General features: G+C 35.7%; 1 protein-coding gene and 1 long non-coding RNA gene across 6 annotated transcripts in view; both read right to left on the bottom strand.

The window, feature by feature from the left end:
- Positions 1 to 6,930: 6,930 nt before the first annotated feature.
- LOC125612084 lies at positions 6,931 to 10,565 on the bottom strand. The gene is made up of 2 exons (XR_007342385.1): positions 8,421 to 10,565; positions 6,931 to 7,948 (listed from the first exon to the last, which is right to left on the bottom strand). It is a non-coding gene; the product is annotated as an uncharacterized LOC125612084 (long non-coding RNA).
- Positions 10,566 to 10,942: 377 nt separating this feature from the next.
- Positions 10,943 to 25,629, bottom strand: part of Ano5 (anoctamin 5) — a 108,289-nt gene continuing 93,602 nt past the window's right edge. For all 5 annotated transcript variants that reach the window (XM_015477708.2, XM_048788495.1, XM_048788496.1 and 2 more), the window contains 5 exons: positions 24,061 to 24,191; positions 21,858 to 22,063; positions 19,951 to 20,129; positions 18,312 to 18,417; positions 10,943 to 11,296 (listed from right to left, as the gene is read on the bottom strand). In XM_015477708.2, the coding sequence (XP_015333194.2) occupies positions 11,075 to 11,296; positions 18,312 to 18,417; positions 19,951 to 20,129; positions 21,858 to 22,063; positions 24,061 to 24,191 (844 nt within the window). In that variant the 3' untranslated portion in view covers positions 10,943 to 11,074. The remainder of the gene's footprint in view (positions 11,297 to 18,311; positions 18,418 to 19,950; positions 20,130 to 21,857; positions 22,064 to 24,060; positions 24,192 to 25,629) is intronic.

Below are 25,629 nucleotides of genomic sequence, written 5' to 3'. Positions count from 1 at the left end.
CATCTATAATCCCAGTGTCTTGGGAGAATAAGCCAGGATGGATGATTGAAAGTTCAAATCCAGCCTCAGCAAATTAGTGAGGTCCTGAACAACTAAGTGAGACTCTGTCTCATAATAGAAAATAAAATGGATTGGGTATGTTGGATGTGGCTCAGTGGCTAAGAACCACTGGCTTCAATACAGAAAATAAATAAATAAATAAAATATTGTGCATTGCATTCCTTTAGTTTGTTTTTTGGAGACTTCTTTACATAAATGATTCCTAGATTTGGTCTGTATATGTTATTTCAGATTTCTTGAATATTTTGGACACAGTCTCTTGAGCTTTTCTTTATTCTTGACTTTATTTTCATGATTGTGTACTTTGTCTTCAAGTCCTGAGAATCTGTTTTCATAGTTCTGCCATCTATTGGTGATACTTTCCATTTAACTTTTAATTTGATTTATTGAGTCTTTCCCTTCGAGGATTTTCATTTTATTCTTTTCCAGAATCTCTATGTCATTATTGAAATGATTTTAAACTTCCTATATTTTCTAAGTTCATTTCTTATATCTTTTTAAGAATTTTTTCTAATTAGTTATACATAACAATAGAATGCATTTTGACACATCATACATAAATGGAGTATAACTCCTCATTCTTCTGGTTGTACATGATGTAGCATTACATTGGTTGTGTAATCATATATGCACACAGAGTAATAATGTCTGATTCATTCTACTATCTTCCTACTCCCATATCCGTCCCCTCTCATCACTCCTCTCTGTCTAATTCAAAGTACAAAAGGACCTCCATTCTTTCCTAGCCTCCTCCCCACTTATTTTCAATTAGCATCCACATAGCAGAGAAAACATTTGGCCTTTGTTTCTTTGGGATTGGCTTATTTTGCTTAGCATAATATTCTCAAGTTCCATCCATTTAGCAGCAAATGCCATAATTTCATTCTTCTTTAAGGCTGAGTAATCATTTCTTACACCTTCTTTTAACCCATTGAACATTTTAACTATGAATTTTCTAAATTCTTCATCTGACATTTTCCCCACTGTGGTGTCAATGGAATCAGTTGTTGAAGTGTTGCTAATTGTTTGGGATAGTTTGTTTCCTTACTTTTTCATATTGCTCATATGTCTATTGGGATGATTAATAACTCTACTTTTATGCAAGGGACTGTTTATTGAGCTTGGTTCCTTTAAGAGCTCTGGGCTGGGCGAATATTGAAGTATTGGTACTTTCACTCAGCATGTTTTCTCTGCTGTTCCCAGTGTCAACACAAATTTTGAGAGAAGACTTTAAACCCTATTTACTATAACCACTTCAGAGCAAAGTTTCATAGTAATCATCTTTTGGAATAATTAAAAAAAACTTGTCAATAATGTTCTCCATGCTTCCTCTAATCCAGATATAAAATTGTAGTAATGTTTTGGAATAGGTTAAGAAATTAATTATTAAAGATATTAAAATTACTATTACATTTTGTAAGGATAAAGAAGAGGTGGAGAAAAATTGGACAAAAGAAGAAAAGAAAAAAGTCATAGAAGGAATATTTAAAATGGTAGAAATGAATAATGTAAATCCAAGAGAAAAAAAGACAAAATTTGATGGGGGTATTTGAGGTAATGTAAGAAAGAAAAGAGGGGCTAAGGTTCTTATTGGTCATCTCAGGTGCCTGGGGCTGCATGTTTGGAGGGTGCTGTTTTGTGTTTTGTGGTTTTTTTTTTTTTTTCTCTTGGGTGCAGGTGCACAGGATGCAGGCCTGAGGGATGTCAGTTACAGTGATTACTGCAGGATGCTATACACTCGTTCCCCTCCATAGGGTCTTGTTTAAACTATCATAGAGTCTAATGACTGTCTGCATCTGAGGCTTCACTGTCAGCAGCTGTGAATCATGGGTGCCTCTTTCCTCTGCTGGCTGGAATAGAAACTTGGCCCACTTTTGTCTGAGCTTACTGCCTGAGGTTGTGAATCACAGGCATGTTTCCCTCAAGTACCTGGGATGAAGACCATTGGCTCACCTGGGTCTGGGCTCTCACTGCCTGTGGCTGTGAATCACGTCCATCCACTCCCATCTTTGCCTGAGCTCCTGCAGAGGCTGTGTTAAGTGCTGGGTCAGTGCTAGCACTCCCTGGGAGGATTAGCTCTCAGGTTTTCTCCATCCTGCTCTACTTCCCTTGTCCATGGTGGAAGGAAGAGAGTGTCAGTTACTTTCAGCTGGCAGTGATCCCTGTACAAATTCCTTGTAGACGAATTATTGAGACATCCTGTTTCACAAGTGTTCCCTCTGGTTATATTTGTTGTTATCTTAAGGTAGAGAGTAGATGTATCGATTTCATTTCTCCTAGAGAGGCTGCTAGCTGTGACTGCCATGTCGGGCATGGCTTTTAGCTCACAATTTGGGTTAAACAGCTCCATCTCCTTCACTGAGTTTGCTGTTCTTCACTGATTTTATCATGTTTTAACTTGGTTTGCTTTTCTTTCTCTCTGTTGTCAAGGAAGTAAGCTTATGTGCTTTTTCCTCTCCCTGTTTCTCTCTTTGTTACCCCTCCCTCCTAAATCCATGTTGGTCCTGGTTCAGGGGTAAGGATTTTGTCCTTATCATGCTTCAGTGACCAATCTTCAAGTCCCTGCAAGTCTCAAGCTGTCCAATATTGAGTATTAGAGTATGTACTGTCATCCATTGTAATGCCAGATTCTTGGGACCCCAATAGACCTCCAGGAGCTGAATCCAATGCAATCACACAAGAGTCTTTATTGCAAGCTCGAGCCTGGACTCACAACCATTCCCGACACAGCGGCCCCAGGGAGTGAGTCCCGGTCCTTTGTTCAGTGAGATTTTATAGGTTTTGGGGGGGATACTCTATGCGACACAACATCACACAGCAAATCATTCCATACTGCAGGAAAATCAAACAACCACTTTTAACATTGATTAGCACATTCACTGGCAGGAACAAGTTGGGTAAGGGTGATGGGTTAGTACAAGAAGGGGATTCCTTTGAACTGATTGGTTTAAGCCACAAGGGGGTGTACGTGCTAAACTACATGGTTTCTCAGCATGTTATCAACCACCATAAACTACTGGGGGGTCATCTGGCATCCTAGGTACTTTCCCTGTCTCATGTTGATTGGAGGTTGCTAGGGGGTGAGTCAGGGACACCTGGCACCCCAGATCTCTCCTGTTATTTGTAGACAAACAACTCAACAGGGTGGGTATGTGTTTAAGAGTGCTCTGAGGGTTTTTCCAAGGATAAGGGTCACGTCCCCTTCCTTAGGACAGGCCTTGAGGTAGAAGCTGCTGTTATTTATTTATTTTTAAAAATGGAGTCACATCAGTTTCTCGCCACCTCTCCAGTCAGCTCTTTTACTGCTTCTTTTCTAGAGGGTTAAAAATGCTGCCTAGGGGCTGGGATTGTGGCTCAGTGGTAGACAGCTTGCCTAGCGTGGGGGGAGGGGTGGGCCCGGATTTGATTCTCAGCAAAACATAAAAATAAAGGCATTGTGTTGTGTCCATCTACACCTAAAAAATAAATATTAAAAAAATGCTGCCTACCTTTGTTCCACCATCTTCTTCCTTCCTTACGCAATTATTTTTTACATGAAATATAGCGTGCTATAAAACTTATGTTGCACTTGGCTTTTTTTTTAAATAACAGATTATCTTAAGTATAAATTCATATTCATTCAGACAGATTTAAATTTGAAACATTGAGCTGTTGACTTTTTCATAAATTTATAGAACTTTATATATTCTGGATATGTGTCTTTTCCTGTGGAAATATCTTCTCTTTATCTGTTAAAGGCATATATTTTCATAGTCTTACAAAGTTTTCTTAAACAGAACTTTCTAATTTTAAAAAAGTCAAATTTAATACTATTGCATTAATAGTTACTGTTTAGCCTAGCCCATATTCTCTAGGTTTTAGCAATTTATTATTTCTCTCTCTTCTTGATTGTTTCTTGCTAGATGTGTATCAATTTTTTAATCATTTGGAAGAATTAAGCTTCATACTTGTTACTTTTCTCCATGTAAGTTTGCTTTCCATTTCAGTGATTTCAAACAACACTATTTTTTCTCTAGTTTTTGGATTTATTTTGTTCATTTTCCCTTTACATGTTTGAGGCATAAGCTTTACTGTACTTCATAATTCCTATTTTACTAATATGTGCATTAAGATCTCTAGCTATTTCCCCTCAGAACAGTGATTTAGCTGTTTCTCACAAACTTTGAAATGTTAATATTTATTTTTTTCACATTTTCCAATATTTATTGAAATTTCCTCTCTGATCCATATGATACTGAGAACTATGTCTATTGCTTAATTTCCAAACATTTTGTTGATTGTCTAATTATCTGTTATTGTGTTCGAGGTGAGTTCACTACGTTCAGAAAATTTTCTGAATGGTTTTAGTCATCTGAGATTAATTTTCTCTGCTTTACTGCCCACAATATGCTCCCTTTTGAAAAACATCCTATGAATGTTGAAAAGAATGTTTGTGTTGCAATTATGAGATATAATACTAGTGATCAAGTTGAGTGCATTATTCAAGTGTTCTGTGTCTTAATTGCATAACCTCCACACTACCCCATCCCGGCACCAGTTTGGCCCATTCATCACTAAAAGAATGATAACATTTCCAAAGTTGTGGGCTTACTATCCCTTTGTCAACATTTCTTTTATATTTTTTCCTACTTGTCATTAGATGAATACATATTTAGAATAGTTATATATTCTTGGAAGTATCTTTTTAATATCATAGAATAGCTCAGTCTCTAGCATTTCATCACAATCTACTTTGTTTGCTATTAATATAGATATACTTTATTTCAGTGTTTGCAAGAAATATCTCTTTATCCATTCTTTCTCTTAAACTTTCTGTGTCCTTATATATGGAATATTCCAACAGATAGTGCTGGGATTTTAACAGGGCTTCTTGTTCTTAATAGATCCCAAACAAATATTTTCCCCAGGCACTAAATCTGTTGAAAACTCAACTGAACTTTGGTTCTTTTCAACTATCATTTTTATGTTTGGATCTCTAATTTCCTCAAATAGAAAAATTACCACACAGCAGGCCCACTTCTCTCTCTACTTTTCCCTCTCCTCCTAGTTATTTGTTCTAACAGGCCTCTTTATATTTTTCCAGTGCTTTCAATAAATTTTTAAAGTATTTTATGTAATTTTTCAACTTTTTATCAGGATTATAATAGTCTAAACAAAATCCAGGCTATTATTGCTGAAAGTGTGACTTTGTATTGTGGATTATAAAGGGATAGTCTAATATGTTCCCATTAAGAATAATATTTTGTGTATACTTTGCCTGAATTTCTCCAATTAAGAGGTTTTCCTTCCTTTTAATTATTTGTTTATATACTATTCTCTTTGTTACAGGCTTAGCTTGTTTTTTATCTTTATGAATTGGCTAGTTAAATAGTACACATTTCCCCTAAAAACTACCCACCACTTATAACTAATATATCACACAAAAATTAAACTGTACAGTATTTTTGGGACCACATAATTAATTTTTCTTCTAAATTCCAGTTCACTTTCTCTTTTGATGCAAGGTATTTCAAAAATTTATCATATAATTTTCCTAGTTATATTTTAATTATCTCTTCTAATTTCATTTTACTGTGTGCAAATAAACCTATCTGGTTGATTTCTGTCTTTTAAAATTTATTGGTTTTGGCTTTTTTTATGATCTGGTATTTGATCAGATTTTTTAAATGTTTGTGATTGAAAAGAAGGAAAATTCTATTCTTCAGTTATTAATTTAAGAAGGTAAATTAAACCTATTTTGCTAATCATACAGTTCAATTGGCCAATTAAACTTTCTAATTTTCATTTTTGGTCTCCATAGCAGTATGTACTATGTCAAATTAGTGAAGCTGGAGTTTTATTTTCATGAATTTGTTGCCTTATACGATGTCAGACAGTCTTAGCCAAAGAGGCAGACAGAAATCAAGCAAGAGCCATTTTTTTTCCAGAAGGTCTTTGAGTATCAACATGTTAAAGACACATGGAAAGGTGTCCAGAGGGCTCTAGCCTGTCTCCATTCTCCTTTCCTCTCTATATCCTGCACTTCCTGATCAGCAGTTGGTCCCAGGGCCATGAGTCAAACTTGGCTGCAGATTCAAAGCAGCAGCACCTACACAGAAATATCCCTTCCCATGGACCTCAGGAGCTCTCTTTCCCAGTTCCTCTTCAGCACTAGTTGACCCTGCAAGCTCCAAGTTGTTCTCCCATGACAGTGTTTCAGGAGAGATGAATAATGCCTTGTCAGATTTTTCCTGATCTTTTTTCTAGACCATTATTACTCCCCAGTCTTTTACAATTACAAAAGGTCACTTTTGTTAATAAAAATTCATTTTCTTCCCTACAATATTATTATGGTTTAGATATTAGGTGTCCCCCAAAACTCACGTGTGAGACAATGCCTGAGAGTTTACAGATTTTTAAAAATCTCCTTTCTCAGTGACTCTGCATCTAGAGATCTGGGATAGGGCCTAGGAAGTCTGCATTTCCAACAAGTAGTAAGTAGTTCAGATACTTCCAATGGAAGTCGTTGGGGACTTCTTTCTGGGAAAAAAATGAGACTGAAAAAAAAATAGAAAGTATTTCAACACATTATTTTTCCTTGTGGATCTTTCTGTTCATCTTTATCATTTTCCAAAGTAGAAAAACTGAAGAGACAGCGAAATAGGAACTATCACATTCTCCCTTTTTTCTAGACCTTCTAGCTTCTTACTTAAAGGATCTGCTCTCTGTGTGAGTAAAAAATGTATTTCCTGAATGAACCATGATGTATGTGTGCATTTAAATATCTCTAAACAACAACATGAGTCAAAAATCTCTCTTAAAAGCACTCAAACTCAGAAATAACTATATCTGAGTTTTACTTGAAAAATAAATTTAAGATTATGTCAAAAGTTTATTTTAATATCACTTTATTCACTGAGCAAGTTTAAGTCTCTTGAAATTTATGTACATATTACTTAAGAGAAATTTTTTGCATACATGTGTATCCTCTTCCTGAAAAAAGAAAGAGAGAAAACAAAAAGGAGCACTTATTTTCTGGATTAGTCCCAGGGCATACAACCTCACACAAACAGAGAAATCTAGTCAAACATTTTTGGGGACTGGAAGCATGCATCTCACACAAATTAAGCCACACTACATGTTACTTTTGAACATTCTTATCAATTTTTACATAATGCTGGAATAGTTATACTTAAAAATCATTACACAGAAAATTGAACAGTAAAAAATGTGTCTAGAAAAAAGAGCAACACAATAGTCACAGGATTCTTCATGGCATACTTCCAGTCCAACCAATGGTCTTCTGGTAAGGCCATTCCTTTATAATCTTCAATTACATAAGAGCTATTCCCTATTCCTGACACAAAACACAGATGAGACAGGTTCTATTTTCTTTCTTTCTTTCTTTTTTTGGTACCGAAGATTGAACCCAGGGGCTCTCAACTACCAAGCCACATCCCCAGACCTTTTTGTTATTTTAAACAGGGTCTTGTAAAATTACTTAGGGCCTCACTAAGTTGCTGAGGCTGGCTTTGGACTTGCCATCCTCATGCCTCAGTCTCCAGAGCTACTGGGATTTCAGGTGTGTGCCACCATGACCATCCTGAGAGGTTCTTTTAAAACAATAGATTCCCTTTATGAATGGGCAGTATAAATTCCTCACTCTCAAAGGGAGTAAGTTCCCAGAGATCCATAGCTACTCTCATAGGGCCTGGCATTATTTTGGAACCAACTTTTACTTTTGACACATAATAGTTGTCTCCTTGAAGTTTCTCTAGTTTTTCTCCGACTTTTATAAGATGGCATGGGAGAGAGGTGCTTCTTTCCACCCACAGTGGCCATGCATCTGCACAGTACCTCTCTCTCCTAAAGGAACACAAGCAGGATCCAAAGGAATAAATACTTTCTGCTGATAACGCCAAGGTCGCGGGTTCGCTCCACGTGCGAGCCACCAAATGCCGCAGTCTGGCTGGGCACAATCAGGAGCCACTTGTCAAAAGAAACTAACTTTATTTTTAGAACCACACACGCCAAACAAAACAGCCTCTCAGGAAAAATCCTCAGAGCCTCAACTGCCACCACCGGCTTTTCACAAGCCTCTCTCTCCCACACAAGCCTCTCTCCACCTCCCACAATCCTCCTGCTCTTGAGGCCGATTGGCTGGGTCACGTGGGCGGAGCCAAAAAAGTCCCCCAATGAGCAGCTCCGTGGTCTGAAAGGGCAGGGAAACAGTCCAATGAGCATCACCGCAGAGGAGCCAATCAGCTAGATGTTGCTGGGGCCGAGGAGCCAATCAGCTAGATGTTGCTGGGGCCACTGTGAGCCAATCATCAGCCGGCAGCTGGAAGTTTGCTGGGGCCCCTTCCGCTGTGGCTCTCAACACTCCTCCTTTGCTCTGCTTCTTTTTCCTCATCTTCTCTGGAGAACTTGCTTAATAGTTTGGCTTAAAAGAAGAATGTTAAAGCCAGGAACATCCATGAGATGTAGTAAACTTAAGAGAGCATTTAATTAGGACCCTTCCTTTTTGATAGATTCATCTAAAATAAATATTTTAAAGGATTCTGTTTCTTGTATGCAAATAAAAATTGATGAAGGTAAGAATGAGAGAGAACATTTGAAAAGAGTTATGTGTTATTGTTTTCTTTTTTTGGCTGAAACATTTTATTTCACATAAGATCTCAAATGTTCCCTGGAACATTTCTGAAAAGAAAAAGTGACCTCAATTTGATTAAGGGACAAAAACAACTCGAATGCTGATCACCATGAAGTTATACTTGGTGTTCAGGTGCTCTTAATCCAGCCCTCCAATAAAAACCAATGGATTTGGTTAGATGAAACAAATATTTGAATACATTTGGCTTCTGATTTTCGTTTGCAAACTATGAGGAAAGTGATACCAATATTTAATTTTAAAATCTCTAAAACAAGAAGAAACTTCTCAGTAAGAAATCACAAGGTGAATACAAAGAATATATCAATATATTTTAAAAGGAAAGTACCATCAATCATAAGAATTAATTATCTTAAAAACAATTTCTTCTTTTGCTGGTTTATTCGTATATTCTCTATTAACCCAACACTTGGGTACATTTGTTTTAAAGCTGTAGTGGACAGGTAACTTTATGAGTTAAATTTGTCTTTATCTTACTATCTCGCTCTTCTAAATACTTCAAGCCATAAAAATAAAATAATAAAATTGTATATCCAAGAAATTAAAGTCCATGCTCTTCCTTATTTTCATCAGCACCCAGGAAGGAAACAATATGAACTTGTGTACAATGTTCACTGTAATAATGCAGTTTGATTTGACAAGGTAATAATATTATTGTGTCTGGGGCTTATTTCATGGTAACCCTGACTGGTTTTCTCAAGCATGAAATATATCTCCTCCACATATATAATCATCTTTCAATTATGAGTTCAAGTTACCCAAAAATGTTCATGAAATATGCCCAGTGGATGACAAATTGGTTCTTCCAATACTGGGGTAATGGCCTTACAGTTTTATAGAATGCATAATCCCCAGTTTTAAATGCTTAATATTAATCAGTAGTTAATATTGTTCATCTGTCATATATTTAATATTAGCAATGCTATAAAATTCATTTACATTAGATTAAGAAATACTACTTTAAAAAATCTTGTGATACAGTTTCTTTGTGTGTGATAAACACTATTCCTTTGGAACTGACCTGTAATTTGAAACTAGAGAATCATATGGTATATAATTAGACTGCATCTCTCTTTCTCTCTAGTTGTAACACACAAATATAATACTTTGTTAAACAGAATAAGAGCTAAAATTGTTGTACATGTACACAGGTCTAAATTCGAGAGGAATAATTTGACAAATATTGTTCACTTGACTATCAAGTCCATCACATTATTTTTACTTTGTTGATTTTTCCCTTGGTGTTAAACTTTTTGGTCATTTCTCTAAGATAAGTTTATATTTGATAAATTGTGTCAAATCAACAGCCAATAATATGATCTCTCATGTGTCAAAGGCATAGGAACAAGGCACTGGGCATTGTGTACAGTGATACACCGATATGAAAATGCTGTAAACTTATTCAGAGTTAAAACTCCTTTAAGCAAATAGACCGCATTTCATAAATAACTTTACTTAGCTTATACAAATAACTTGTGCTCAAAAAGGCTTCATGATGCAAAACAGGCATTCCAGAAGAAAAGTAATTTAAAAAACTTTAACAATTTTCTAGATTGAAGTGAATACATAAATATGCATTCTTTAACTGCTAAGAAAACATAGGTAACTTTCTCCAATACCTTTCACTCACTTGAAGACCTAACGACTTTGTAATGTGGTTTTCCAGATAAGACAATCCACAGTCTAGAAATTATAGTTACCAAAGTATTATCATTAAGTAACTTGTTGTTAGTCTCTGTTGAAACTCAAACATTTAGTCTTTAGAAAAAAAATGAATTCTGCATTTGCCTGGAAGAAGTATCTGGGAGTATGATGGAGTTTAACTTTTATTGGACAATTTCAGGAACAAACTCCTGCTATGATATTTAACCAATATTCTTTAATATGTGAGTTTTATTATGTCATCTGATTTTGGTGTTTCACTTGCAGATTTTAAAATGGCAGGATTTATGTGACTCAGGAGGTCTCTCTGCTCCCTTTCTTTATGTAACATTTTTCTTGATGGGGAGGAGATATAAGCAACCCAAAAGAAGACCATAAAAATGTGCAGATGCACTGCAAGGAGAAGGGACAGCCCCAGTTCAGTGTTTCATTCTGAACTGCAAAACACCATGATTTCCCATAATCTGATTCTACATGTGCTTTCAACAATCATTTATAGGACCCTAGAAAACAATATCTGGGAAGGGCCCAGAGGATTATGTGAACAATATCACAAAGTTGGCCTCTTATGAAAGTATATAAAATTGAGTTAAAAAAAAAAAAAAGGAGTAAAATTGACACATGGCTTTTGGCCTCTGGCCCTAAACCCAGAGAAAAAAATTGGAGTGAGACAGGCAACCAGCTGCTTTTTCATTATGCTGATTAGATTGTTGATTTAGCCAGCTGTACTTTGCTTTCTTCCATCATGACTTGCTTGGAAAATAGATCTGAATTAATTCCCAAGTTCTCTTTTAATTTCTTGAGCTCAAAGTCATGGAGAATCTTGACAGTCATTAACTTTTCTCGTTTGAGTCTCTCCTCAACATCTTTTGGAACATCAGGAATCATCCAGGCCAACAAAAATTTAACCAAGAACACAATGTGCTAGAAAAAATATAAAGGGAAAACAAAGATACTGTTAGAATTGTTAACCATCTGGCGGGAAATCCTTATAAATAATCTCACTCATTCAATGAAATGCATGAAGCTTGAAGTTCTTGGGCTACCAAGAACCCTGTCCTACTATCATCATCCATACACTGGCATTTAACAAGTATATAATTTAAATACATAATTAGAGAAAATTCAATTGAGTTTAATTACTGAATATACATTTTATTTCTATTTCTTCCTGATGAGCTAGTAAAATATTTGTGAAAGAATTAATTTCAAGTATAAAGGAAGCATTTAAACTTGGTGATGTGGTGGTTGAGAGTGGAAACTGAAAAGACACAAACAATTTTGTTTTAGATCTTCAGAAAAGTTCAGGAAAGAAATCATTATATAGGTTGAACTTGAAAACAAGGGTATTAATTAAAGCTGGGAGCACTGATTCAAGCCTGTAATCCCAGCGGATTAGTAGGCTGAGGCAGGAGGATCACCAGTTTAGAACCAACCTCAGCAATTCAGTGAGTTCCTAAATCAACTCAGTGAGAACCTGTCTCTAAATAAAGTATAAAAAGGGCTGGGATTGTGGCTTACTGGTAAAGCACCCTTGGCTTCCATCCTGGTACAAAAAAAAAAAATTAAAAATTTTTGCAAAATGCCAACAGAACATTCAGACCTTCTCTCTCTCTCTCTCTCTCTCCATACTCCACCCATGTAGCAGCTGAACAGTTCACTTTTACACAAGACAGCTGTGGATTTAGAGACATCGACATAGCCAAGGATGGCATTGTGGTACATACTGAAAACAAAAGTTTATAAAAAGGAAGTGCAGCATAATACACTAAGAGACCCCAGGTTCACTTGCCTTGCTCAGCTCTCAGTACACAGGCAACCATGAAATTCTCCATGAACAAGAAGTTGGAGGATTTTTCCCCATGAGTAAAATAACCCACTGATGAAAGTACAACTGCATTTACCAAAATTTTGTGGTTTTCCAATGAAATTTTTGGTTTACTCCCTTTACACTCTACAGTGAAATCTCTCAAGTGCAATCCAACTGTAGGCTTATAAAGTTTAGAATCACCTTTTAATTGCCTCTTTCTTAAGCATGAGCAAAACTACCAACTAGGTAAGTCTCTAACGTGAAAGAAAAAGAGAAAAATATACAAACAGGAACTTAAAGCAAAAAGGAGCAAAAGAATAGTAGAATAAAAAACAAAGGTATCAATCTATCACATTATAAAAGAGAAAATAAATGGTTATTAGAATTTGAAAATATGAATTATTTACCTGAATAATAAATTAGAAACAGAGAGGTACAACAACAACAGCAAAAAGAAACAATTATTAAGGAAATGATACAAGTAAATGCTCTCAACTTGAGAGGTAAGTATGTTTTCAGATCTAAGTGTCCACAATGACTATGTTGTTAAATAGTGAGGAACTGTTATAAAAAATTACAGAAGTAGGGGTTACTGAGAAAATTTCTAAAGCTTATTGAGCTTCAAAGGAGACCATAAACAAAGAGTAGGAAATAAGAATGGCATTTAATTTCAAAACAACCCTGAAAGCTGAAAGATGAAGAAAAGTCTTAAAACATTTCAAGAATACATAAAGCTGTTGGAACAATAAGGAACATAACTTTCAATCTTGAATTCTGTAACAAATAATCATTTGGGAACAAAAAGCCTTTTTGGAATATTCAAGATATCAAAAGTTGACCATCCCAAACTGAGAAAGTTACTGGAAGATGTGCTTCAACAAATTAAACTAGCAAACCAAAAAAGATTCCCAATACCATTTACTGGATAGAAAGGTGATCTTAACTTCTGATGAGAAATGTAGAAATAAAAGAGTAATAAATTAATAAAGAACTAAGTGGGGAGGGAAAAATAGAGTATGAAAGAGGGAAAACAAAATTACAGTAAAATCAATGTGTTCAGAATATAATCCATGAAGCAGATGTGACTATTATTTCTAAAGTCACAATTTATAGAACTTGACTATTGTCACTAATCTACAATTTCTTATTCAAAACTCTTTGCATGGGGATGTTGTTTTGCCAGAGGTATGATATCAGAAAAGTGGGTTTAAGAAGCTAAAATATTTGCCTTTGGAGATTAAGATGAGGATGAGGAGAAATGCATGAGAAGGCTCCTTTATGGCCATGTCAAACTATTTCATTTTTAAACTTCCATGTATAACCTTGATGATAATAAAAACAAATTCAAAAGAACCTGAATGGAATTGAATGTCCATGTGTCAGCATTGTTTATTTTGGGATTTTCTGCAGGGTAAAAAGGTGCCAAACTTTGTTTTCCTTCTCCCTTAATGGCCTTCCTTATGATTTGTAGCAATCAAACTTAGGATTTGTAACACGTCAAATACTCCCTCTGTATTGGTTATCTTTTCATGCATGTCTTGTCTCTGTAAATATATTAGATATTCCACAAAAGAGGATCCATAATATAATGAATGGTGAGAGATATGTGAGACTGGAGAGACTGGCTTGCTGGATATTTAAGATCAAGAATTAAAGATTGAATTTAAAACAAAAGGGCCAAGAAAACCATCATCTGTCTCTTGCCCTCTAAGTCCGCCTAAACCCAGGGAATAAGGGAACTTCTCTAAAGAGCTTTGCAAAGGAAAGCCAATCAGTGCACTTGCAAGAGTGGAGTCATTGGAGAAGTGAGATATCCCTGATGCTTCCAAGCAAATGGAACTAAAGAGCTAAGAAGCTGCTCTTAAGTTCCTGAAGACTGACTCCCAAGAGAACTCAGCTGACTCAACAATAGATCTGAATGAAGTCCATTTGACCAGCTTGATCTTAAACACTTAGCCAAAGCAGTTAAAACAAAACCAAAGTAATTCCTGAGCATATAAAAGAAGAAGCAATAGTTAACTTTAACTTAAGATACACACTTGTGTTAGCCCCTAAGAATAAATAAGACTGGAGGCTACAAAAGACAGATTCTTAGGCAGGAATACCTGATAACTATCAAGAAAAACTGCCAGAGTCAGAAGTTCTTAGTCAGTTTAAGGCCTATAGATTTTCCTAACCTCTACATGGGTAGGCTCAGTGTTTGCTAGTATGATTATCTAGCCTGAAGTACCAAAATAAAAAGATCTTTACTAAATAACAGGTCACACCAGTAAAAAGATATTTTACAAAATCAGATGATGTTAAATAGCTTAACTACACCTTATGGAGATGGACATCTGTGACATTAAAAGTGTGTGTGTACATTCCTGATAACTCTGACAATGTTAAAGATTTATATTCCCAAATAAAGGCCTTGCCCTCTCCAGCCTTGTTAAAGGATAAAGGGACAATTTTATTGACTTCTTTCATCTTCATGATATTCACTGACGTGTTCCAGATGCTGCAACATTTATTTTGCATTAATCTCATTTCAGTACTCATGTCTTTTTGTTTCTCTCTCTCATAGAAGTACCCATCCCCAGATAACTCTATAACCTGTTCCCAACAGCTTCGAGCTGAGAGGGACTGACCTAATTTCTAAAAAGGAAACTCCAAACTGCTTTCCCCACTCCATGTCACCCCCTCTCAGCTCGAAGCCATAAGAGAAGTTGTCGCCCCTTCTCCTTATAGTTGTAAGGAGTTCTTAAAATTAGAGGGGAGAATGAAGCCAGAATTAAAGACGAAGTCAGTATAGACAGATATATCGGGTTGGATGGACAGAATGGAGGCAAATTTCGGTCTGGGAAGTAATGTCCTCACAGTCCTTCCTCAACCCTTATCAAGATAACCTGCTCCTGCTCCAATCTGTTGCTAAGGTAACCTATACCAGGAATTTTCCCTCCCTATAGGGAATTGTAAAAGTTGTTAATTAATGCACCTGGGCCCTCTTCCTGCCCAGATCACTTCACATAGGCCCCTCCAGCCCATCTGCTTCTCACCTTTTTGCCATTCCACTGGAACATCTCCTAGGCCTAGTCACATATGCAGGAAGAAGAGAGAAATAACAAGGAAGAGAGAGGAGAACAAAGGAAAATATATAGAATTTATAAAAGAGGCAAAACACTCTCACTTCTAGGGATAATAGGACACCAGCTATGGCCCCATTCTCCCTACTGGGAGAAGTCTGTATTACCCCTTTTTAAATAAACCCTGCATCTCTTATTTTTCCAATTGAATTTCATGGTTGCTTTTTCTAGTTCTATAAGGAATGTTAGTGAGATTTTAATAGGAACTGCATTGAATCTGTATAGCACTTTTAGTAGTATGGCCATTTTGACAATGTTAATTCTGCCTATCCAAGAGCATGGGAGATCTTTCCATCTTCTAATGCCTTCTTCAATTTTCTTTCAATTTCTTTCTTTCTAAGGTCTTCTTCAATTTCTTCTTCAATTTCTTTTAGTGTTCTGTAGTTTTCCTTGTAGAGGTCCTTCACCTCTTTTGTTAAATTGATTCCCAAGTATTATTATCATTTTTTGAGGGTATTCTGAGGGGTAGTTTTCCTAATTTCTATTTCAGAGGATTCATCACTGATGTATAGAAATGCATTTGATTTAGGGGTATTATGCTATTATGTCCTGCTATTTGCTGAATTCATTTATTAATTCTAGAACATTTCTGGTGGAATTTTTTGGATCCCTTAAGTATAGAATCATGTCATCAGCAAATAATGATAGTTTGAGTTCTTCTTTTCCTATTTTCATCCCTTTAATGAGAAGACCCAGAATATCCAAAGCAATCCTTAACAAGAAGAGTGAATTAGGAGGCATCACAATACCAGACCTTAAACTATACTACAAAGCTATAGCGACAAAGTAGCCTGGTATTGGCACCAAAGTAGACATGTAGACCAATGGTACAGAAGAGAAGACACAGAGACAAACCCACATAAATATAGTTATTTCATATAGACAAAGGTGCCAAAAACATACATTGGAGAAAAGATGGGCTCTTCAACAAATGGTGCTGGGAAAACTGGAAATCCATATGCAGCAAAATGAAGCTAAACCCCTATCTCTCACCATGTACAAAACTCAACTCACAAGTGGATCAAGTACTTAGGAATTAGACCAGAGACCCTATACCTAATGGAAAAAAAAGCAGGCCCAAATCCTCATCATGTTGGATTAGTCTTCCTTAATAAGACTCCTAAAGCATAAGAAATAAAATCAAGAATCAATAAATGGGACGGATTCAAACTAAAAATCTTCTTGTCAGGAAAAAAAAATCAGTCAATGAGATAAAGAGAGAGTCTACTTTTTGGAAGCAAATTTTGGCACATGAGATAGAGCACTAATCTCCAGCATATATAAAGAACTAAAAAAACTTAACACCAGAAAAACAAACAACCCAATCAATAAATGGGCAAAGGAGCTGAACGGACACTTCTCAGGAGAAGATAAACAACCAATCAACAAATACATGAAAAAATATTAAACATCTCTAGTAATTAGAGAAATGCAAATCAAAACTACCCTTATTCCAGTCAGTCAGAATGGCAGTTATCAAGAACATAAGCAACAATAAGTGTTGGTGAGGATGTGGGGAAAAAGACACACTCATACATTGCTGATGGGACTGCAAATTGGTGCAACCAATCTGGAACAATATGGAGATTCCTTAGAAAACTTAAAATGGAACCCAGCTATCCTACTCCTTGATCTATACCCAAAGGACCTAAAAAGAGTATAGTACAGTGATGCAGCCACTTAAATATTATAGCAGCACAATTCAAAATAACTAAACTGTGAGAGCAACCTAGATTCCCTTCAATAGATCAATGGATAAAGAAAATGAGGCATATATATGCAATGAAATATTACTCAGCATTAAAATAGAATCAAATTATGGCATTTGCAGGTAAATGCATGGAGTTGGAGAATATCATGCTTAGTGAAGTAAGCTAATCCCCAAAAACCAGGAGTCGAATGTTTTCTCTGATAAGTGGATGCTAATCCATAATAAGGGAGGGCATGGGATGAGTGGAGGAACTTTGGATGGAACAAAAGGGATGGGGGTAAAGGGAGCATGGGAATAGGAAAGATGGTGAAATGAGATGGATATCATTACCCTAGGTACATTCATGATTACATGAATAGTGTGACTCTACTTCATGAACAACCAGAGAAGTAAAAACTTCTGCTTCATTTCTGTACAATGAACCAAAGAGCTTTCTGCTGTCATGAGTAACTTATTAGAACTAATAAAATAAAGAATAATCTATTGGAAAATAAAATCAAAGAAAATTGACCTTACAATAGCATCACAACCATGAGAAATATACTAATTCATCAATGGGATACAATAAACAGCATAGAAATAGGCACAGAAAATAAATAAACAAATAAACCCTGCTTTATATGCTTGCCTTGGCATGCTTCTCTAATGTTATACTTCAGTGTGTGAGGCAGCAGAACTTGTCACCCATAACTGGTGGTATCAGAAGCCTACTTTTAAAATTTCCTTGATTTACCTTAAATCAACCACCTATTTTGGGAGGGCATCAATTTATTTGTCAAGGTGAATAAGTACAATTTATGAGATTGTTGTGACTTAAAATTGCCTCTGGAAACAGAATATAATAACTAAAATCTATAAAATCAATGCACCACTTTCGTTCTCTCATCTCAGGGAAATGTGGTGACATTTTTCGTTACCTTTTCTGTCACCATGGTCTCTTTGACATGAGTAAGTAAATAGCGGGCAACTCATCTGCATTGAAAACATAAACTGCCTCTTATGACAAGAAATATTTCCTTCAAAATAACTTATTGAGATAAAGCTAATGAGATGTTCATCATTACCCTAGGTGTACATTCATGATTACATGATTACATGAATGGTGTGACTCTACTTCATGCACAATCAATCCTTTTAATTGATTCTTTTTAGTTATATAAAATATTAGAATTCATTTTGAATCAATTATAAAAAAAGAGGTAATTCTAACTTTCTGATGAGCAGGTACCTTTCGAAATAGCTACCTAAAGTGAGAGGAAAGAGTAACTGGAAGGAAAGTTAAGAACAGCTTACTTCCATAACTATAATGAAGGTCATCCTAGCAGCAAGGACATGCCAGAATTGCATATTATGAATGTATTTATCCTCATCTTCAGGAGGGTTTCTATAATCTCTGTACCTGAAAAAATAGAAATAAAAGCAAAAAAATTAAGTATAATTTCAACTATAGAGACTTGGCATGAGCTTTTATTACCCTGTTCATTGACCTCAAAAGTCAGGTCATAGGATGATAAAACAAATACTGTATTTTTTGTTAATATAAAACATTTTCTTGTTTATATAAAACCATGGCTGCATGCTATTTATATGCAGAAGATCTCTAAAGGAAACATACAATTGAAACATCTCTCATGTCCTCAAGACAAACTTCCAGTTACCAAACTCTGCTGTCTCCATTTTTCTCTCTTCCTACTCATCACCACGTAGTTCTATCCCTCTCTCCACCAAAACGGCTTGTATTCTCTTACTAAATTAAAAGAACAGTTTAATCTTCATTTTGTTTAACCTTTGAAGAATAGGATTTGAGATTGTTGACCATTTCTGTTTTCTTGAAACTGTTTTCTCTTACATGTACTGATACAGCATAAATCATTGTTTCTTACTAAATTTCTGGACTTTTCTTAATGTTCAACTCTGTGAGCTCATTCTCTTCTACAAAAGTCACTAGATATGGGATAACATTTCTTCTGATGCTAGAAAGTGATGAAACAAAAATCAGTGCCCATGTTCTTAAACATTATACTATGATTCCTTGATGTCTAAGTATGGAATATTACATGTTTCTGTCTATTTGCCTTGCAACATTCTTCTCATTCTTTGTTGGAATCCCAAAGGAGGCAGTGTTTTAAGGCTTAAATTAGGTTAAGGTATCTTGGTGTGTATGGGTATCTACCTACCCACCTACCTACCTATCCACCTACCTACATACTATCTTTAAATTCAAATAATATAAAGATCCTCACAGTGTTTGACTTACTGAATGTGGAAAAAAATTCATATCCCATTTCACATTCCCTACACAGAAAATCCCTTAAATGGGAAGACTCTCACATTATTATGTTATTTCTTTCTCATTCTACCTTTTTTTCTGAGGACACATACATAAATTCAAGAAAGTTAAATGCCACATAAATATGATCATGCCGCATGACAGACAGATATTACACATTGAGACTAAGGACATTTGTTGGTGAGCAATAATTTTGAAAATAATACACCAATATTGGGTCTAAGCCACAAAAAAGCTGATTTATAGCGAGGGATTAGTATTCCAAGATTTTATAACTACAAAGTGGCTGAGATGTGACTCAAACCTAAATGCATTTGTCTCCCACCAAGCATGCATGTTCTTTTTGCCCACACTTTGCTCTTCTTACTTTTCTGATTATTTTCTTTTACAGTTCTACTATCCTTAACCAAAATAAGAAACTATCTGATATCAACATGATATTTACCCATAATATATTGTTTTTACACATTCTATTTTCCCAAATTTGAATCAGATAATGTGTGAATTGTAGAATTAGCATGCATTATTTATCAAAGGTTTTTGTTGACTCTAGTAAATCCTTTACATTGTAAGACAAGAAAGAAATGGATAATGTAAGACATACAGTTAAAGGGAAAAATTAAAACCTAGACAAAAAGAAACCTGCAAGTGGTGAACTCTCGTTTTTCCGAAGGTGCAGTGTGGTTTGGAAAATCAGCTATCAGGAATACCGACAGACTGTTATTGACATATCCTTTCAAAGGATGCGTGATATTTGTTGAATAGGCGTAGTAGTACACTAAACGGGGGATGATGTCTGATGTAAACGCGACAATAAAAGCCTGAAGGACAAAGCAAGAGAAAGATAGTGAGCTGTCAATCTCATTTTTCAAATGTACTATCTGTATATTTCTCAGTACCCAAGAGACATGGATGCAAAATGATTAAAACATTATTATAAATCATTCTACTCATATGCCAGTCTTTGGTTTAAAACATGAAATAGCTTATTTATAGTGAGAGATTACTATTCCAAGATTTTACAAACTACAAAGCTGCTGAAATGAGAACTGAACCAAATGTATCTGTCTCCACGAAGCATGAACTTCCCCCCATGCCTTGCTCCTTTTTACTTTTCTGATTGTTTCTTTTCACTACTGTCCTTAACCCAAATTCTCATGATTAGACCAGCTCCATAATCTAGCTGTGTTTGTGTGTGTGTGTGTGTGTGTGTGTGTTTACAGGAGGCAGATAAGGAGGAAATGGAAAGATAGAAGACCAGATGCTGATTAACCATACTTAATTGCTCAGTACAATTAATCTCAGCTTTCAATTTCATGTGGATGTTAGTGTTCAATTCTTTCATGAAGTGTTGGAATTATACAAATAGCATGTTTTCTTTAGAACAGATGAGTCAATTTAAATCCATCTGGCTATGGCATCTTCATTTTTATCAGATTTTTTAAAAAGCCATGGTTATTACTTTTTGGCTACTAATCTATTTAGGTTCTCTATCACTTGTTGAATAAATCTGACATATTTTTATTTTTTAAGAAACTGTTAGTTTCAAATACATTTTTTTAGAATAAATGGCTACATAGCAGTCTCTCATATTTTTTTTCCAGAATTTTGTTTTTTTATTTCTTTCCAACAAAACAGTTCTTGATTTAATTAGCAATTATGTTACTTTTGTTTGTTTTCTAATTTGGTTATTTATGATTTTTTTTACTTATTCTTTTTTTACATATCTTCTACTGATGTGTTTCATAAATTTCCTTTAGTATCTTAGGTCAAATGCTCAGCTCATGTTTTCCAGTTTTCTTTTTTAAAAAATATAAATATGGGGTTAGGAATTGTGGCTCAGTGGTAGAGCGCTTGCATAGCATATGTGAAGAATTGGGTTTGATTCTCAGCATTGCATATAAATAAATGAATAAAATAAAGGTCCACCAAAATCTAAAAAATATTAAAAAATAAATTAAAAAAAAACATGTATAGGTATGAAATTTTTCTCTGTCAGTGTGATTTTAATTCATTCCTATATGTTTTCCTTTAATTTTGTTCTGTCTATAATTTCATCATTATTTCCTATTATACAAAGCTTACTTAGAAGAATAAAAATTAAGTGGTTAGATTTTTTTCTTTGATTATGTTAGTATCACCTTCAGTTTTCAAATATATTATGGGTAAATATGCACTGTACAATTTGTACTGTTGAGAATTTAGTTTTCTTCTTAATTTTTCATAAAAGCTCTCTAACCATAAGCAAATGTGTATTCTTCATATCATTATTTATTTTCTAATCTGTCACACACTATGAAACTGTGTCATGGATTGTCATGACATTTTAAAGAGTAATTGTACTTTTTTCTTGTATTTTTAAGAGTTTACATGACATAATTCCTTCCTTTATGACTTAGTGCATGAATGTTTAGGATATTTTATCTTCTTGGCCTACTCTCACGATGAAATCACCGTAACTAAAGACTGAGTTAAGTACCATTCACATGTCCCCATTCCTATGAAAACAAAATAGGACACAGTCACCCAACCAAAGTAGGTCCACTTACATTAGTTGCAACAGAAACAACGGCCATTCCATAAAGTATGTCTTGCCAAACGCCTATGCTATGAGCTTTGGCAGCTACAGGTCTCCTATACTGAGTAGTAAGTTTCCAGGCATCCACTCGGATCTCTATGATGTTATTCAGAAGGGCAAGAAGAGGGGCCAAAGGAAAAGAGGCCACAAATAGTGTGACAAATCCAAATTGGATAACTGTAGAGATTAAAAAAGAACCATTAACTCATGAAGAAGAAAAGAGAGGAACACATTTTCAAACTCCTGCCTCTTCTTTCATTTGAAGAGATCTATATCAGTAAAACAAACCAGGCCTCTTTCCATCTGCCTATTGCATCCTCCACATAGAAGGCAGAATGACTTATCTGTTAGAACTGGAAAGAACTTAGATGCATACCTCAGATATTTTCTTGCTTTTTTGGAGATCTGCTTGTCTGAAGAAATAATCTATTCTTTGTCTTTATTTTATTTTGGTATGGGGGACAAACTCAGGGATGCTTTGCCACTATGCCATATCCCCAGATCTTTTAATTAATTAATTTTAATTTTTTTTTAAATTTTGAGAAAGGGTCCCACTAAGTTGCTTAGGGCCTCACTAAGTTGCCGAGGTTGGTTTCGAACTTGCAATTCTCCTACCTCTGACTCCCAAGTTGCTGGGATCATAAGCGTGTACCATCGCGACTGGCGTTCTTTGCCTTTTATTTTATGGTAAGTTTAGGTTTATGCTAATCTTCAAATTTGTATTCGCATATAAATTTGTGTTTGGATAATTGAGTTTTTTTTTTTTGTCTTGTTATCCTATGTACATTTTGAGATGAATGACATCTGGATGCTTCTAATACCCACACCCACCCACACATACCCCTTATATGTAGGCAAAGAAATAACAAAATTTCTGGAATAAGGTATCTGCTAAAGCCCTGATCTTATGTATTACCTTGGTTATCTTTCTGAGTTTTACTCTCTCCCCTCATTAAGACTTAGCAGGGGAACTATACCTTTGCAAGTGGGCTTCTCTTCTTATTTTTGCTCTTTTGATTCTAGCAATGCTGGAACCCATGCAGCTGACAGCCTGAACTTTTCTTCACATGAATGAAGAAAATATAATGAGAAATACAGAAATGACTTTCCATTTAAAGAAAAAAGAAAGAATCTTCCACCAGTTTTCTATTTTAAAATTAGTCCTGAATGTTTCTGTATTTCATCTTTTTTTCATAATAATGAATCAGGTGTGTTATTAAGTGAATACATATGGACTCTCTCCTCTCCTGCTATCTTTACTGACTTAATAGAAAATTAAGAGAAAACATTTGGTTGAAGCAGTATGAATTTTCCAGGTTCAAATCTCAGATCTTTACCTAGAATATTTGTGATTCACAGAAAATTAATTAGGCTAAGTTTCAGTATTCTCAAAAGTAAAGTGTCAAATAATGACTAGTCAGCACAATTATTTTAAGATTAGAGATAATGAATGGAAGTTTCCAGAACAAATTAACTCTCAATGGGTCTCAATAAAGAGTAGGTGATTGAGGTCATCTCCTGCATTGCTCCATGATTTTATGAGCCTTGGAAATCAATGAAAAAAAGTTGTCATCTATAATTCCACCAGAAAAGGATAGTCACTTGGGTGAAATACTCTAAGCAGATTATAGAGCAGTCCCCAGCACTAACTTTCCTAACATATCTCAACATTTCTTTTCTGTCCAACCCTTGAATATTTTATGCATTTATTATGTTCAGATTGTATCTATCCTGCAAAACCGCTTTTACATTCTTCTCAGTCTGATATTAAGGATATACATTAAATGCATGTCAGACTCTGGAAATGTTTTCCAACTTATTTTCTCTCTGAGCTTTCACTAAGGCAAACAAGGAAAAAATAGCCACTGAAGTAATTTGAGAAGGGTGTTAATCTGTGATTCTGACTTAATTTGTTTCAACAATATTAACATTCAATTGTCAGGAAAAATATCTCTAAGATTCATTTGTTTTGGAAATAAACTTTAATTTATGTTCTGTTTAGTGAGACAGAGAAATGGTGAATTAACTTATCCATTTTTATCCACCCATCTTTTCACCCTCCATCCAATGATACTGAACATCTACTAAGTACAAGACAGAAAAAAAATATTAAGATCTGAAAAACCACTCATTTTATTTAAGCCAACTCTTTCAGAATGGTGGATGGAAATTACCTGTTTCTAAGTATTCATAGAATAACCCCAGTTGTCCAAAAGTTTCCAGGTCATGATCCTGCTCCCAGCGACTGTACAATTTCTCAGAGTTGGTCCGAGCTTTTCGGCGTCTCCACCAATTAAAAACCAAGCTGTTGGAAGTGACAGAAGTAAATACATGAAAGAGAGCTAAAAAGGAAGAGGTCAGAGAGTTAGTGTGCTGAATCTGGAAAATGGCAGTAAGGTTAAATAACTGAAGGCTACAGAACAAGAAGTTTATAACTAAATTTTAAATCAAAATCTATTATTCTTTTCACCACAAATGTGGAGGTCAAGATTTCCTCATTGGAGTGATTAAGAAAACAAGACCACTCTGAAACTGATCATGGAAATATATTTGCTCAGATACAGGTTTGTTGATGAGCATGTGAAGAAGATCGCCACTAGAACCATTTAATAAACTTTATATTATCACAATATTCAGAAGGACATTCAAGGAAATGAAAAATAGAGATTGTTTATGAAGGAAAATATAAAGACTTTTATAGATGCAATAGTACTATAAAACTTTAACCAAATAAATTCCATACTATATAAAAATGTATTGTGATAATGTTCAATGTTTTGGATAACAAATGCTTTTTTTTTTAAGTAACATATCTATGAAATAGACCATATTGACAGATTTAAGTACAAAAATATAAAATCATCTCAACTGGTGCAAAAATGTATTTGATATAGTTCAAACATCTATTAAAAACTACTTAGAGGTTTTAATAGATGTTTGAAATATATAACAAAAAACTTATCTGATCAAAAGTATCTAACAAAGTCCTGAGGCAAACATCATTCTTAACAGTGAAAAAAATGAGGGGAGAAGGAAGATGGCGGCGAGGGGAGTGCATTGCCCCCGTGTGCTGCTTCACTGTGTGGGAGTATGACAAGTCAGGACGGCTAAAGGATATCTTGTTAGGAATTTCCAGCAATAGTGGGGTGCTCCGGAACCTGGAGGAAGGATTTCCATGGCATGAGGATCGGCTACGGGGGCTCAAACGCGAGAGGTTTGTCGCACGGAGGGTAACACTGCTTATTCAGCAAATCGCCCCGCGGCTAGAGTCTGCAGCACGCGCTGGGATAGAGACGCAGGGTTACAGCGCTGCAGTTTCTGCCAGCCGCGCAAGCACCGTACTCAGGGCTGAATTCTGGGTTCGAGACGGGGGAAGGAAGCGGTCCATCTCGGTTCTCCACACCGGTCAGACCACAGAGGAGGCCAGCAGCCACCATGTTGGTAAACTGACGTCACCTTCCCTGTTTTCGACTGACCGCAGCTCATTCAGCCATAGATCAGGTAATTTCAGGCTGCAATTCGCCTGCGGCTTGCAGACAGATTGCTAGGGTTCAGCGCCTGGGTGCTTCTTAGAACCTGATCTTATCGGAGCGAACACCGAGCGCGGGGCGGCCGAGTTCCGGCTCCCGGAACCGTCCCGGAACTGCCCTGGCCCAGGGCTGCGGAGCCTGCGGAGGCTGCTTCTTGGACCCTGCTCCTATCAGAGCATACAACAAGCACTAAGCAGCCGAATTCCGGCTCCC

The sequence above is a fragment of the Marmota marmota genome, unplaced genomic scaffold, assembly GCF_001458135.2.
Source record: "Marmota marmota marmota unplaced genomic scaffold, marMar, whole genome shotgun sequence".
NCBI lineage: Eukaryota > Metazoa > Chordata > Mammalia > Rodentia > Sciuridae > Marmota > Marmota marmota.
The sequence above is the reverse complement of the archived record's forward strand: the minus strand, read 5'-3'. Positions and strand labels throughout refer to the sequence as shown.